Source organism: Phacochoerus africanus, chromosome 6 (genome assembly GCF_016906955.1).
Source record: "Phacochoerus africanus isolate WHEZ1 chromosome 6, ROS_Pafr_v1, whole genome shotgun sequence".
Classification (NCBI taxonomy): domain Eukaryota; kingdom Metazoa; phylum Chordata; class Mammalia; order Artiodactyla; family Suidae; genus Phacochoerus; species Phacochoerus africanus.
This window is the reverse complement of record NC_062549.1, coordinates 42,399,124-42,416,658: the sequence shown is the minus strand read 5'-3', so window position 1 is coordinate 42,416,658 and position 17,535 is coordinate 42,399,124. Positions and strand designations below refer to the sequence as shown.

The 17,535-nt window shown below is 41.4% G+C and overlaps 1 protein-coding gene across 1 annotated transcript in view; it reads right to left on the bottom strand.

Moving 5' to 3' along the window:
• The window catches only part of CDH17 (cadherin 17), a 70,281-nt gene that overhangs the window by 31,597 nt on the left and 21,149 nt on the right, over positions 1-17,535 (bottom strand). The window contains 6 exon segments of the mRNA XM_047782851.1: positions 2,378-2,593; positions 7,179-7,329; positions 7,657-7,788; positions 10,418-10,588; positions 10,590-10,618; positions 10,726-10,884. Coding sequence (XP_047638807.1) covers positions 2,378-2,593; positions 7,179-7,329; positions 7,657-7,788; positions 10,418-10,588; positions 10,590-10,618; positions 10,726-10,884 — 858 coding nt within the window.

The window sequence follows — 17,535 nt, the reverse complement described above, 5'->3', positions numbered from 1 at the left end:
CATCATCTGTTTCCTGCTGGGACCCTGACAAATGCACTCAGGCAGCCTGGCTCCAGAGCTTGTGTTCAATGCACTAGACATGAGGCCAGGTATGCAATCTACTAGTAACTGTATCAAAATAAGTGGGTGTTCATGAAAGCTGGGTCTAGTCCCCAGAACATCTGTAGACAGCAAGAATGGCTGATGGCTTCAGGAGGTCCCAGGCCTGAAAGCACTAACTCCCTGCTCCGCACAAACCTCATTTGGGCTAGCAGTGGCCTCCTGCTGAACGGCCTTCCCCTGAGTTTATGTAAAACTATATTAATTACAGCCTACTGTCTAATTTTCTGCAGTACACAATTGAATGTGTATTTACTTCCACCAACACACATACAGACATTTAAAAAAATGCATTGTACAGTCTGGTCCATATATTCTATAGAGGTTCTCACATACTTGGGCAATCTATAATCTGACAGTCCATATGGGCACTTTATGCTCTTACAGCCTCAAACTGCTTTAGGTCCTCATGCATTTGCACTTGGGATTTCTTCTCCTCCGTGAGCCTTTAGACCATTATGTAACTGGTCATATTCATCCTTCAAAATTCAGATCAGTGACAGCTCCACCAGAAAGCTTTATCCACTCTCTCCCTCTCAAGTCACTCATGCCTTCACGGTCTACCTTGTACAGGTTTCTTGCAATGTATTTATTCGCATGTCCACCTCCTCTGTCACAAGGCTCCTTAAAGACAGACACTGAGCCTTATGCATTTGTATGTCCCCAGTACCTTGAATGGTGCATCAAACAAGGTAAATGCTCAATAAATGCTGAAAGGATGGGTGGCTAAGAGTGTGAAGCTGTCAGTTCATCATGGACAGGAATGATTTATTATACTCACTTCTGGTGTACCTCTTAACGTAACACTAGACATTATGTTAGGCCCTTAATATTTGCCAAATCACTACATCTCAAACATTCTGCTTTGGGGGCCTGCTCAATCCCAGTTCTCTTCAATATCTCAACATCTGTGTAAAGGGAAAAAATGTGAGGCTCTATGTGAAACGATGCTCTTTACTTCTCCACATCTATATAATCTGTCTCCTGGCATAATCTGAGCTATTTGGTTATTTAAGATCCAATACCAGTTAACTCTAAGGCAGTTTCTTAACCGAGGAGTATCCACGATCCTAAAATGTGCTTGTCTCTGAGTTCATATATGTCTGCATGTTTATGCAGTTTGCCTGAGAAAGTGTGCATTTGTTTAGCAATTCATAGTTTTCATCAGATTCTCAAAGGGGTTTGTAACTTAATAAAGATTAAGAACCGCTTGCTCTGAAATTGGATAAGGAGTAAGGAAGAATGTCTCCTGGTATCATCGTCAAATGGCCAACTAGAAGCCAACAGAAGACAAAACTTCCCCAAAGATGCATTTTTCCTTTACTTTCATACGGGAGAACACTTTGAGTCTGAAAGGGAGACTTGGGAAATAATAACTAATTTTCTTGTTTGCAATCAGGATAGCCATGACAACGTGCCTTGTTAACCCCTAACAACAGGGATCTTAATTGACATACTGCCATGCTCTGAAACCCATCACCACATTTGCATCAAGACCTTGTCTGCCATTGGCTGTCCCCATCCAGTGACTGAGCAAGGTAGGCAAGCTTTTGGAGATCACAGACTCCTTCAACAACCAGCTTTGGACTTCCCAATGATCTTGCCCTTTGACTATTAAGTGGTCTCTGGTACTCCCAGCGCCTTCCTTCCTTTTCTCCTTCACTCAAGGTCAGGCTTGCATTGAGGTCTGATGGCTCTCCCAGCCTTCTCTGTATCCCTCTCCATTTTTTCTCACAAGCAATTCCCCTAATAAAACCCTAATATATTTAATACCCTCTTGGCATCTACTTCTCAGGGGACCAACACAGCAATGTTGCCTGAGCTGCATCTCTGGCTATTACTATGTGGGACCAGCTGCCTCTGTGCTACATGCGTGTTATGTAAAAAGGAAGAACACTTTTTTTTGTCTTTTTGCCTTTTCTAGGGCCGCTCCCACAGCATATGGAGGTTCCTAGGTTAGGGGGTCTAATTGGAGCTGTAGCCACCGGCCTACCCCAGAGTCACAGCCACACGGGATCCGAGCCACGTCTGCAACCTACACCACAGCTCACAGCGACGCCAGATCCTTGACCCACTGAGCAAGGCCAGGGATTGAACCCGCGACCTCATGGTTCCTAGTCAGATTCGTTAACCACTGAGCCATAAAGGGAACTCCCAAAAGCAAGAACTCTTAAATGGCATCTTTCTGTAATACCCCAGGCATTAGAGCAGTGGAACAAGTCACAATTAGAAAGGAAACTCACATTTTCACTCTTTACACAGTGAAGGTGATACTAACCTTTGTCAGAAACCTCTACTGTCAAGTTGTACTGCGGAGTGTCTTGCTTCTTCAAGGACTGCCCAGCTAACTGTAATGTTCCCGAGTAGGTTTGGACCAGGAATAGTCCATCCCTAGGAACTTTGGGGATTTGATCCACAATTTTGTACCCCAAGACACTGTTGATTGTGTTTTCTTCATCTATGTCATGAGCAGTAAGGGTTCCAATATTGCTCCCTGTAGAGAAGGAAAGAAGGAAATCCATCCATTACAGGCTCCTGTTAATCTATTTTAAAATGGTTTCACTGGAGAAACAGGTTTCTAAAAAGCACTGTAAATAATTCTGAGTAACAGACTAAAGTTCTTAGATTGATGTTGGTTCTTCCAACCCTTTCCATAGTGCAGTGTGAAGAGAAGTGTATTGGTCTGCTAGGGCTGCATAACAAAGTACCACGGACAGGGTAGCTTTAATCACAGAAATTTATTTGCTTATAGTTTCTGCAACTAGAAATTTATTTGCTTATAGTTTCAGCAGGGTTGATTTCTTCTGAGATGCTCCTCCTGGGCTTGAAGATGGCCATCTGCTCTGTGTTTTCACATGGTCTCCCCCCATACTTATCTCTGTCCAGATTTTCCCTTCTTAAAAGTACACCAGTTCTATTGGATTAAGATCCATACTAATGACATCACTTAATTTAATTACCTCTTTAAAGACCCTTTCTTGAAATAATAGTCACTCTTTGAGGTGCTAGGGATCAAGGCGTCACTATATTCATTTTGGGAGGATGCAATTCAGGGTCTTGAGATAACATCATCCTGGATTTGGAGCAAGCCCTAAATCTAGTGGTTGGTGTTCTTAAGAGAAGACACAGGAGTTCTGTGGCACAGCAGGTTAAGGATCTGACATTGTCACTGCAGCCCAGGTGGCTGCTATGAAACAGGTTCAAACCCTGGCTTGGGTGGGAACTCCCACATTGCACAAGTGTGGCCAAAAATAATAATAATGATATTTTTTTAAAAAGAAGGGAAGATACAGAGATGCCCATGGAGCAGGAGGCAATGTGAAGAAGGGGACAGAGACTAAAGTTATGCTGCCACCAGCAGCCAGAGGAGGCCAGGAGCCCCCAGAAGCCAGAAGAGGCAAGGAAGAAATCTCCTCAAGCTGCCATCTTGATTTCTAAACTCCAGAACTGTGAGAAAATAAATTTCCATTGTTTTAAGTCACCAAGTTTGTGGTAATACACAAGGGAAATGGTATAACTAAACAAGGACAAGCCGACTATGGTTACTCCTAAGCAAATTTATGGAACAAGTGCAGAGACTGACTCCACCCCAAAGATAAAGGCAGCAGGGGGCAGAGAGCAGGCAGCCATCCTCTCTGCTCTGCTGCATTTTATGACCCTAAGTTTTATCTCTGTGAGTGTCTCAGTTCAGGGAGTTCCAGAAGTCCAGCTATGACTCAGTGCTCCACCCAGCTCTGGATGAGTTCTGATAGGTGCTGGGTCATCCTGCTCAGACAAATGGGAATTGTGGGCTTCTCCACAAACAGCAAGAATCCCATGTGGGGGCTAACACTTGAATATGTACACCCCACTTGTGGAGTTCAGCTTCTTCCCCTTCCCCAAACTACTTTGTATCTACTGATTTACCAGGAAATTTGGAGAGTTTGTGGGGGGAGGAATGGAAGTACCAATTTCATGTCCATAACAGAGCTGGCAGGTGCAGACATGTCTGGGGGTGGGAGTGGGCAGGAGGGGCAACATGAGCAACAGAGCAGAAGAGAATGTGTAACTAGTTTAGTAGCAGCTGCCATTTCTGAGCCCATCACAAGCAACTATGTTACCTTTGGGACAGGCCTCTGCTTTTGTATGAAAAGCATCTGTCTGTTGCAATGAGAAAGTAAATTCTGTGATTGTTTGGTGTCTGAGCATCCCCACTCTGGTCCTTCCCCCTGGGCAGGTGAGCATAACACAGAGGACACTGTTCTTTTCTCACGCCACAGGAAACCTCCAGCTGTCAGAGGCGCTATGAAGACTATGGACATCAATGGCAGGGAAACTCCAGTAGGGGGCACTGCTCAGTGGGAGCACAGAATTTTGTGAATAACCCAAATGTGAAAGGAGTGCCATGTCTCCAAATGACAAGAACCAGGAACAAGCAGCAGCCCAAATCAAGTCAGAGATATATACAGCATCTCTTGGGGCACTCAGAAATACCTTAGGGACATAGAAATTCAAGAAAAGGGTAACGTTCCTGTATGAACATAAAGAACCTGGTAGAAAATGGGATTTCAGAATTAATGTTGGCATTGCTGAGACTTGGGGACATGAGTCCCACAAGATTCTGGCTAATATAAGACACCAAACAGGAAAATATAAATATACTAAGGAGGGAGTTCCATTGTGGCTCAGCAGTAATGAACCCAACTAATACCCATGAGGATGCAGGTTTGATCCCTGGCTTCACTTAGTGGGTTGAGGATCCAGCATTGCCATGAGCTGTGGTGTAGGTCTCAAACACAGCTCAGATCTGGCATTGCTGTGGCTGTGGTATAGGCTGGCAGCTTCAGCTCCAATTAGACCCCTAGCCTGAGAACTTCCAAATGCTGCAGGTGCAGCCCCCAAAAGACTAAATAAATAAATATACTAATGAATAATTTAGTATTTTATTGAGCTAGACCGTAAGCCCCCCAAAGGGCAGGGGCATTGTTTGTACTCCTTTTAGGCTACATATATAGAAAAGACTCAATCTGTGCTGATTTATAAGAACTCCTAGTCCATTAAATCCAAAACTCAAGACTTTGTAAAATATTATTACAAAATATATTCTCATTTTCAAGAGGCAAAGAGCATGCTAAACCCTTGAAAACTTTATTCTACAAACAATGACTTCTTTACCAGTTCTCAGAAAACTAGTGTCTTCCTCCCAATGAGGCAGGCAGCCTCTCTGATGGCTCCTAGCAATCCCCCCTACCCCTGATATTGATGTCTTGGCGTAACCTCCTCCTTTTGAGTGTGAACTGGGCCTAGTGACTCACTTTTAATGAATATGGCAAAAGTTATGGGATGTCACTTCCCAGGTTAGATTATAAAAAGACACTTCCATTCTGGTTGCCATTTTTTGAGCTCAAGCTCTCTCCTTCCCTCCCTCCCTCTCTAAGCTTCTCCTTCTGAATCAGAGGTACTCACCTGACATCCAGATTCCTGAATCACAGAAACTGTCAGATAATAAATGTTCATTGTTTCAAAATGCTAAATTTGGGGACAATTTGTTAGGCAGTATAGATGACTAATGCACAAAATGTTAGGCCCTGTGCAAAGAGACTTGAGTTATCATCTACAAGGCCTTCAAAGTCTTCTGCCTTCATTCAGCATCACAGAGCATCCCATACTTCCCCAAAAGGTGATGCTATAAGTGTTTCTTGACTATTGTCACATACTTCATTGTTACTCCACTGTCACTGTGAGAAGATTCTTCTGTATTATTAACTAAAACCCTTCAAACTGTCACTTAATTCTTCCTGTTGTTGCAAGAAATGGAATAAACGCAAAAGAGAAGACCTAAGCAGAACACGCTGACAATACGCAGTCTACATATGACTCTTGCATTGAGCAAGCAAGCCATGCAAGCTGGTGCCCACCATGCCACCAAGATAGCACCTACTGTGTCAAAAGATTATGGCAAGAAGAGTAGCGAGATCAAGAGAAAATGATGAGAAGGTCCATGAGGCGGGGAGGATGTACCCAGGAGGACAGCTAAGCCCTAGGAATGGTAGTCATGAGAGCCTACTCACTTTGTAAATCCTGAAACTTACACGAAACAGACCAGAATACTTCCAGCAATGCCAGCCTGCTCAGCCAATGGGCTCAACATTGAGGGATTATAGATAAGAGGTATTCCAAATCCAGGGAAGTTGAAAAACTCCCAGAAATTGGAAGTTCCCTTTGTGGCTCAGCGGAAACGAATATGCAAGAGAATGCAGGTCATCCTGGCCTCACTCAGTGGGTAAAGGATCCAGTACTGCTATGAGCTGTGGTGTAGATCACAGACACAGCTCAGATATGGTGTTGCTATGGCTGTGGTGTAGACCAGTGGCTACAGCTCCAATTTGACCCCTAGCCTGGGAACCTCCATATGCTACAGGTGTGGCCCTAAAAAGACTAAATTAATTACTTAATTAATTAAATGCTTAATAAAAAAAAAGAGAGAGAGAAAGAAAAAATCCCAGAAATCATAGTGAGCTCGTAGTAGTTATTCCTGTACAAAACTAAAGCTTTCCTGGATCAGCCTAAGGAAATGACACAGGTCAAGGAGAAAAGAATAAAAACAGATAGGACTTGAACTTCATCTTCCAAGCTGATCAATCAAAGGTCAGTTGCCAGGTATCTGACATTGGGTGTAAATATTTGTTTAAATTATTTGGCACATTTGGTGGGATTTTATCTGTCACTCAGCTTGCTGGAGGGCAAATAATCTCTCAGAAAACCTTGCAAATGAGATAATCTTATATATGTATATAGGAGATTGGTGTAAATAGTTATGGTGCTAGTGGTAGTGGTAAGGGTGGTGGTGGTAGTAATAGTAGTGGCAGTAATAGTGCTAGGAGTAGTGGTGGTTATAAAAGCTCCAATTTAAGAACACTACTCAGATACTGCTTGAGCCTAAATACTGTACCTGTGTGAGTCCCAAAGTGCAATCTCTACACTGTGCTGGGCATGGACAACTGATCCCCATTCAGGTGTACCCCCCTACCTTTTACCCCATGGGGAGGAGAAAGGGACTACAGAGTTAACATAGGGAGAAGAGCTACACAGTTTCTTACCTATTTGTTCATTCTCCTGGACCTCAAATACAGTCACTGTAGATGGACATGTAGGTGGATTATCATTAATGTCTTTAACTTTCACTTGAACTTTCAGTGGGAATGCAAGTGGTTTTCCAAGCTCATCCTTGGCGGTCGCATAAAAAACATACTACAACGAGATCAGAGTTAAAACATGACTCCTTCATCACCCCTCTTCAAAAGGCAGAGAAAATAACTATTTCAATGCTATTTCATTTACTCCCTTATTTTCAATTTACTTAGAACTTGGAAATAAGAAAATATAAAATGGGTGGAATTTGCAGAGATATTATCCCGTCTTTGAGAGCAATGATGTTCTGAGGTTCAGAACACAGTTTGGGTGGTTTTGTTGGTGGTGGTGTTTTTGTTTTTAAGTAAAATTGTTTTCTGCTCTCAGATATCCATGGGCACAGAATCTTGTCTTGATCTGCAAAACTCCCCCCCTAGTTTTACTCACTGAATCCTTTTCTTCTCGGTCCAAGGGCTGAGTGACATAAATATCTCCTTCCTGGTCAATTGAAAAAGGGAATTTTGGTAGCTTCTCCTTGTCCATTAAGGAATATAGTGCACCTGGGTCGTTCCACCGCACCTACAGGGCCCAAAGTGAAATGTGAGGAAAGATACATTCGGACAGAGCGAACAGGAAAGGAAATAAGCAACTTTCTGGATCTAGATTTAAAATTTCTGACAACCTTGTTTGGATGTCTGAGGTTTCTTATAACTACTAAATTACCTTTTCATTTTCAACCTAAAATAATTCCTCCCCTTTTTTTCCTTTTTACTAAGTTACATTGCTCCAAAAAAGCACATGGGGTATTTTTCCTTCTCTAAAGTGATTCTCTGTGAACCCTCTAAAGAGTTTGTGGGTTGTTCTTTTGGAAGTCTGACTGTGAAGGCTTCATATCATGAAACACCAATTTAAGTAACAAAAAATAGGAGCTCCCTGGTCGCTCAGTGGATTAAGGATCTGGTGTTGTCACTGCTGCGGCTTGTATTGCTGCTGTGGCATGGGTTTAATCCCTGGACCAGGAACTTCTGTATACTGTTGGCACAACCAAAAAAGGGGGTGGGGAGGGACAAACAAAATGTACTTAGTAGCTGGCATTATCTGAGAACTAAGCCATGATGGATGATGAACTCCCAAAACTCACCAGTGAAGAGGGTAAGAGACACTTTCAACTCTTCACCACACTGTTATTAAAGCAAGACAAATAATACGTAAATAAAGAACATTCCCTCCCTAAATATTTAGTCTTAAAGACATCAGGGATAAGAATAATTGCCAACTCCTAGCATTGTTTTGTAAACAACTTGGCAAAAAAAAAATCAATAAACTCAATAGTAAGACTAGTCTACTTGCTATAGACAGAGCCTGCCCTCTCTGATAGTCTACTACTAATAATACTTACTCAGGGTTTACTCATGCCAGACACAATTCTAAACATTTTTATGTGTTATCTCATTAAATCCTCAAACAGCCACATAAGGTCAAGACTATCATTATCCCTATTGTATAAATGGGGAAACTAGTGCACAAAATGTTTAGGTGGCCTGTCCAAGGTCCTACAGCTATTTGAAAATTTCACATTAAACTATCCTCTCAAGCCAAGATATCAGCGATAGGGTATCAAGCAACTGTCCCTTGCTAGTTATTTAAGCACCACCCTCTGTCCAAACCAAAGGCCATGTTCTTTGTTGTAAGCGAGCCCACCCTGTGCCCTAAAAATCCAGCCCAAGTTCTCTCTCTTGAGCTGTCTCCCTTCACTCTTCTTCAGTTTCAAGACACCCAAAGTGTACTATTCAAGCCGGAGTGTTGGATGTGGCTTCTTGGATCTTCTTTTCTTTGACAGCCCTGAGAGCAAATAAGTATATGCATTTACAAATCCCTATGAAGGTAACCTGAATAATAAACAGGAAGGCTTTAGTAAAGGAACCCAATCTGAAGTTCTCACAGTAAAGCATCCTGACATTCTTTCTTAGCTGATAAAGCAGAATACTTCATGGTTTCCCTTTTTTTTTTTTTTCCCCCTGAAGGTGAAATTCATCAATTCAACATTAAAATTAAAAAAAAAACTTTTAGGTTAGACAATGAATATGGTGGAACAGGCAATTCCAGAGCCCCTTGACAACAACATTGTCATGTAAACAAACTCAGGGGTACTACAGACTAGGACTCCCTCATAACATTAATACATTTTATCCACTTCCACAGACACTAATTGCCACAACAATCTGAACAGCTCTTATTATCCCCATTTTATTGGTGAGAAATTGGAGTTTATTACAGTTAAATGACTTGCTTATGATCAGTCCTTAAAGTAACAGAGCAAGAGCTCAGTTTTGTTTATCTGCTTCTAAATCCAGTTCTCTCCCACTAACTCACAGCTTTTGTGTCAGGAAACCCCCTGATCTTCCAGAAAAGATCAGATCTGGGTGGCCCCCAGAATGGATTTCCAGGAGCTAAAGAAGGAGGAGGGGACTCAGGGTGAGATACCAGCATTATAGATGGGACAGGGGGAGGATTTGAATGGAAAGGAGAGGTACCCACAGGGGGTGGAATTGGGAGGGGTGGGCTCCAAGGATAACGGTTGTCTACTCAGCTCTTACTCTTGGCCAGTCCTATCTCTGTCCCTGAGCTTGTGATGCATCTTTCGCATAGAGATTTTTCCCACAGGAATAAAAAGAAGCCTTTCAAAAATATTTGCAGCCCCAAATTCAAATCACGTACATGTATCATAGACAACCCACTCTAGGGCAGGCATATCCTACATTATTGACAGAGAACAACAAATAACAGTGTTAGCTACTTAGAAAGTGAGTGAAGGAGTTCCCACTGAAGTGCAGACAAAAAAAAATCTGACTAGTATTCTAGCTCCAATTCAATCCTTAGCCTGGGAACTTCCATATGCAGCAGGTGTGGCCCTAAGAAATATATAAATAAATAAATGAAAAAAGAAAGTGAGTGAAGTTCTCTTTTAAAACTGAAATAGATAGATAGATATAGACATAGACACACACACACACACACACACACACACACACGTATCTGAATGCAAGTTGGTAAAGTCCAGAATACACCCATATGGAAAATTCCAGCGATTTTATTTAATTCACTTTATAATTACGCTATGCAAAAATGTCAGTGAAGACCATGAGGGTGAGCCCTTACAAAGTGGGTGCCTTGATTGGGAGGGCTCTAAGCATTCCTTGGCCATTACCTGAGTTATTTTGATGGGGTGAGTATTAGTTGAGTTTTCTTCAATCTCCACAGGTTCTGGTGCTTTCCAAATATTCTCCTTCACCGTAATATCCACAGATGTGCTGTCACTAAAGGAATGCTCGTTCTGACCTCCCATGTCCTCCACTGAGACCACCAGCTTGTAGAAAGGGGTTCTTAAGAGGATCTAATTCCCGGGATCCTATGAGAAGTAGGAGAGGTGAGAAAAGGAGAGGTCTCTGCAGGTGATACAAATCTAGGTCCTTTTTTCTGACTCAGAGAGTCCTATGAGGATATCATTTAACTTACCTTCTGCAGTAAGGGAAATTGCCCCCGTTTTGTTGTTGATCTGAAAGTACATGACATCATTGATCTTGGGAAGCTGCATGATAATTTGATAAATAAGCTGGCCATTGGGCGTGGCTGGATCATCCAAGTCTGTAGCATTGACATACATAAAGGGCTTTCCTGTTTAACAAAATATACCCAGGAAAAAAAAGATATTAATTGAAACCCAAACCAAACATAGCCACATTTGCCTTCTAAAAGACAGAAATAAAATGGAGGAAGATGCCATAATTCACATCAATAGGGGAATAAATCTTTATTTTGCTCCTTTCCCCTCAGATGAGGTTTCTTAAAGTATGGTCCAGGAACCATGAGGGGTCTTTGCGACTGATTTTAGGGTCAATGGAGCCAAACTCATGAATGTATAAAAGAGCCATTCAAATCACAGGATAACTCAATGGATTTTAGTATAAAAGAGTACCCAAAGAAAGGCATTGATATAGTTTCAGATTCCACATTGGAACTGGCTTTTGAGAAACCACAAATTGTTGAGTTTTGGTCTAATGTCAGAGAATATCTGCAGTTATATGAAAATGCTATTAACAACACTCCTCTCTTTTCCAACTACCTATCTATGTAAGAAGAGTTTTACTTTATATGCTTCAAACAAAAGAGCATATGGCAACAGAATGAATGCAGAAGCAGACATGAGAATCTAATTGTTCTCAATCAATCCAAACATTAAAGAGATGTGCAGAGATTAAAGCAATGCCAGTCTTCTTTATAATTCCTTTTGTTTTCAAAAATACAGTTATTTTTATTAAAATATGCTTATTAAGGATCCAGAATCAAGAAGGCAGAGGAGTAGGATGTGGAGCTCTCCTTTTCCTACAAATGCATCAAAAAAAAGTCTATATGTAGAATGATTCTCACAGAACATCTACTCAACACTGGCAGAAGACCTCAAACTTCCAAAAAAGGCAAGAGACACTCCATATAACTGGGTAGAACAATGGGAAAGAGAGAGCGAGAAGAGAAAAAATGAATCAGGATGGGACCAGAACTTCTGAGAGGGAACTGTGAAAGAGGAAAGGAATCTGCATTCTGGGAGGCCACATAACTTAACTGGTGGGGAGATCTGCTGAGACAGAGGGGGAGGCTCAAAGCCTCAGAGAAAAGCATAGTACTCAGTCTGAGTTGGGCAAAGCCAGAGAGAGAGCCACAAAGACAATCACCACCTGGCACGTCACATCCTGAGACACTCAAGTGGGGACTGGTGCTGAGGCTCAGGCTTCAGAGGTCAGTCCCAGGGAAAGGACTGAGGTGGCTAGAGAGTGATGCACCATAGCCAGGGGAGTGCCATAGGAGGTCCACTGGAGAAGCAAGGCACCATTTTGGGGGGGGGGGTCCAAGAGGCAGGGGTGGGGGGGGTGGAACCACTATAGGAATTTCTTTCTCTGTGCACACACTGATGGACTCTCAGGTGGCAGGATGCCTTTTCTGAGGGCTATGATGACAGGTACAAAACCACCACAACCATCTCAGACTCCAGAGGTGGGTGTGGCCTGCCATCACTGAGGATCCTGTAACCAGGTACCATCTGCCACCCTAGTTATCCCAGGGGTCACCACCACAGAGGGCCCTGCAACCAAGTGCTGCCCTCACCTCCCTGGGAACACATGCCCTGCCATTGCCACTGCCAAGGGCCCCCAGGGCACAGCCCCCCACCTACCTGGGGGACCATTGCCACTGCCAAGGGTCCTGCAACCAGGTGTAGCCTGCCACCCTCACCTCTCCATGGGTCACTGCCACTGCCAAGGGCCTAGTACTGGACAACACCTGAAAGCACTGCTGTTGCCCCCACCTCCTTGGAAGCATGAGCAGGACATGTGCCTGCACACCCCCTATCAAGGGAACAACAGTTTGCCCACAATGAGGAAAGAGAAAGGAAGAATCCAAACCAAGAGCAGCCCTCATGTCACTCCCATCAATGGACAGATCTTCCAGACAGAAAAATCAATAAGGCATAGAGATCCTAAGTGACAAAATAGAACAGTTAAGCTTAATTGATATTTTCAGGACATTACATCCAAAAAAAAAAAAAAAACCCAGAATATACATTCTTTACAAGTTCACATGAAACATTCTCTAGGATTGACTGCATCCTGGGGCACAAAACTAACCTCAACACATTTAAGAGTATAGAAATTACCCCAAGCATTTTCTCTGACCACAATGGCATGAAACTAGAAATCAATCACAGGAAAAGAAATGAGAAAAAAACTGACTATTTGGAGACTAAACTACATGCTACTAAAAAAACAATGGGTCAACAGGAGTCAAAAGGAAATTAAAAACCTTGAGACAAATTACAAAGAAAACACAACCATACAAAATCTACAGAATGCCACAAAAGCAGTTCTCAGAGGGAAGTTCATGGTAATACAGGCCTCCCTCAAAAAAGAAGAAAAATCTCAAATCAACAATCTAACCTACCATTTAAAAGAATTTGAAAAAAAAACAAAAAACAAAACCTAAAGTCAGCAGAAATAAGGAAATCATAAGGATCAGAGAAGAAATCGATAAAATAGACCTAAAAAAAAAAAGAAAAAAATCAATAAAACCAAGAGCTAGTTCTTTAAAAGAGTAAGCAAAATTGACAAACCTCTGGCCAGATTCACCAAGAAGCAAAGAGAGAGTACCCAAATAAAATAAGAAATGAAAAAGGAGAAATCTCAACTGATACTGCAGAAATACCAAAAAAAAAATGTGAATATTATGAACTATTATATTCCAATAAATCTGACAACCTAGAAGAAATAGACAACTTTCTGGAAACACACAGTCCACCAAAACTGATTCAAGAAGAAACAGATAATTTGAACAGAATGATCACTAGAAATGAACTTAAATATGTCTGTTAAAGAACAAAACAAAACTCTCTACAAACCAGAAGTCCAGGACCAGGTGGCTTCACAGGCTAAGTCTACCAAACATACAAAGAAGAACTTATACTGATCCTTCTTAAACTTGTCCAAAAGACTGAAGAAGAAGGAACACTCCCAAAGACATTCTATGAAGCCACCATCACCATTATACCAAAACCAGGCAAAGACACTATGAAAAAAGAAAATTATAAGCCAATATTTTTATGAATATAGAGGCAAAAACTCTCAGCAAAAGTTTAGCCAACCAGGAGTTCCCGTCGTGGCGCAGTGGTTAACGAATCCGACTAGGAACCATGAGGTTTTGGGTTCGGTCCCTGCCCTTGCTCAGTGGGTTAACGATCCGGCGTTGCCGTGAGCTGTGGTGTAGGTTACAGACGCGGCTCGGATCCCGCGTTGCTGTGGCTCTGGCGTAGGCCGGTGGCTACAGCTCCGACTCAACCCCTAGCCTGGGAACCTCCATATGCTGCGGGAGCGGCCCAAGAAATAGCAACAACAACAACAACAACAACAACAAAGACAAAAGACAAAAAAAAAAAAAGTTTAGCCAACCAAATCCAACAACACATTAAAAAGATCATACACCACAACCCAGCAGGATTCATCCCAAATTCGCAAGGATGGTTCAACATACGAAGTCAATGTAATAAACCACATCAAAAAACAGAAGTCAAAAAACCATATGATCATCTCAATAGATGCAAAAAAAGCACTTGAAAAAATCCAACATCCATTCATGATTTAAAAAAACTCTTACCAAAGTGGGTATAGAGGGAACATACCTTAACATAATCAAAGCCATTTATGACAAAGTCACAGCCAATATACTCAATGGAGAAAAGCTGAAAGCCTTCCCACTAAAATCTGAAACAAGACAAGGATGCCTACTCTCACCACTTTTATTCAACATAGTACTGGAAGCCCTTGCCACAGAAATCAGACAAACAAAAGAAATGGTATCCAAATTGTAAGAGAAGAGGTAAAATTGTCACTCTATGCAGATGACATGATACTTTGTACAGAAAACCCTAAGGATTCCACACAAAAACTATTCGAACTCCTCAGTGAATTCAGCACAGTAGCAGGATACAAGACTGACGTTCAGAAATTGGTCGCATTTCTATACACTGACAACAAAATATTAGAAAAGAAATACAAAAATACAATAACTTTTAAAATCATACCTCCAAAAATTAAATACCTAGGAATAAGCCTGACCAAGGAGGTAAAAGACCTATATGCTGAGAATTATAAAACACTAATCAAGGAAATTAAAGAAGATTCAGAGAAATGGAAAGATATTCCATGCTCCTGGATTAGAAGAATTAACATCCTTAAAATGGCCACACTATCCAAAGCATTCTACAGATTCAGTGCAATCCCTATCAAAATACCCATGACAATTTTCACAGAACTACAACAATCCAAAAATTTCTATGGAACCACAAAAGACCCAGAATTTCCAAAGCAATCCTGAGGAACAAAAACCAAGCAGGAGGCATAACTCTCTCAGACTTCAGGCAATATTACAAAGCCACAATAATCAAGACAATGTGGTACTGGTACCAAAACAGACATACAGACCAATCGAACAGTAGAGAGAACCCAGAAATAAACCCAGGCACCTACAGTCAATTGACCTTGACAAAGGAGTCAAAATATGGGGTGCTGGGAAAACTGGACAGCTGCATGTAAATCAGTGGAACTGGAACACACCTTCACACCATGCACAAAAATAAACTCAAAATGGCTTAAAAACTTAAATATAAGACAAGACAGCATAACACTCCTAGAAGAGAACACAGGCAAAACATTCTCTGACACCAACCATATAAATGTTTTCTCAGGTCAGTCTCCCAAAGCAATAGAAATAAAAACAAAAATAAACAAGTGGGACCTTATCAAACTTAAAATTTTTTGCACAGCAAAGGAAATCATAACAAAAACATAACCCACATAATGGGAAAAAAATTTTCAATTGATGCAACTGACAAGGGCTTAATCTCTAAAATAAGTCCACAACCCAATGGAAAAATGGGCAGAAGACCTGAATAGACGTTTCTCTGAAGAAGATATACAGATGTCCAAAGGCACATTAAAAAATGCTCAGCATCACTATTAGAAAAAGGCCAATCAAAACCACAATGAGCTACCACCTCACACCAGTCAGAATGGCCATCAATAGTAAGTCTACAAAAGACAAATGCTGGAGTGGGTATGGAGAAAAGGGAACCCTCCTGCACTGTTGGTGGAAATGTAAGCTGGTACAAGCACTATGGAAAACAGTATGAAGGTTCCTCAGAAAACTAAATATAGAACTACCATATGATCCAGCAACTCCACTTCTGGGCATCTACCCAAACAAAATTTTCATTGGAAAAGATACATGCACTCCTATGTTCATTGCAACACTATTCACAATAGCCAAGACATGGAAACAACCTAAATGTCCAATGACAGATGAATGGATTAAGATGTGGTACGTATACACAATGGAATACTACTCAGCCATAATAAAGAACAAACTAATACCATTTGCAGCAACATGAATAGAACTACAGACTCGCATACAAAGTGAAGTAAGTCAAAAGGAGAAAGACAAATACCATATAATATCACTTATATCTGGAATATAATATATGGCACAAGTGAACCTGTCTACAGAAAAACTCATGGACATGGAAAACATACTAGTGGTTGCCATAGGGAAGGGGGAGGGTCTGGGATTGAGTGGGAGTTTGAAGTTAGTAGATGCAAACTATTGAGTTTGGAGATCCTGCTGTTTAGCACAGGGAACTATATCTAATCTAATCACTATTTCCACTTGCGATGGAACATCATGGAGGATAATGTGAGAAAAAGAGTATATTTATATGTATAACTGATCACTTTGCTGTAGAGCATAAATTGACAGAACATTGTAAATTAATGAAAATAATGAATTTTTTAAAAGAGGTATATTGATGTAATATATATGTAATATATAATATACTACTAGCATATTAGTTCCAGGTGTACAACATAATGATTCAACATTATATATATTATGATCATCACAATGTATGATCATCCTTGGTCATACATTTCCAGAGACATTTTAATTAAGAATGGGCCCACTGGAGTTCCCGTCGTGGCGCAGTGGTTAACGAATCCGACTAGGAACCATGAGGTTGTGGGTTCGGTCCCTGCCCTTGCTCAGTGGGTTGACGATCCGGCGTTGCCGTGAGCTGTGGTGTAGGTTACAGACGCGGCTGGGATCCCGCGTTGCTGTGGCTCTGGCGTAGGCCGGTGGCTACAGCTCCGACTCAACCCCTAGCCTGGGAACCTCCATATGCTGCGGGAGCGGCCCAAAGAAATAGCAAAAAAAAAAAAAAGACAAAGAAAAAAAAAGAATGGGCCCACTTCTCACACATGACTGTAAGAAAGGTAAATGTATTACATTTAAGGGTTTTAACTAAAGAAGGATTCTTTCAGATGCTCCTTCCTTTACAAACATCTTAAAGTTCTACGATGTCTCATGTAATATAATTGACACTGAAGTTACAAAGCCTTTCAGGGAACCAAGTCTAGTATGTAAGACATGGAATGTAATCATTACAACACAATGAGGAAGTGTTAAAAGGAAAGATTAAAAAATACAACATTGGTAAATCCCCACCCCAGGGCAGTGGGTTAAGCATCTGGCGTTGCCACTACTGGCTTGGGTCACTGCTGTGATGTAGGTTCAATCCCTGCGCTTGGAACTTAACATGCCTCAGACACAGACAAAAAAAAAAAAGGACAACTACAAAAAGACACTCTGCTAACAACACAAACCTGAAAGCAACTCAGTGACCATCGGAAGTAGAATAGATAAATGTGGACTGCTGAAGAGCAATGAGAACAA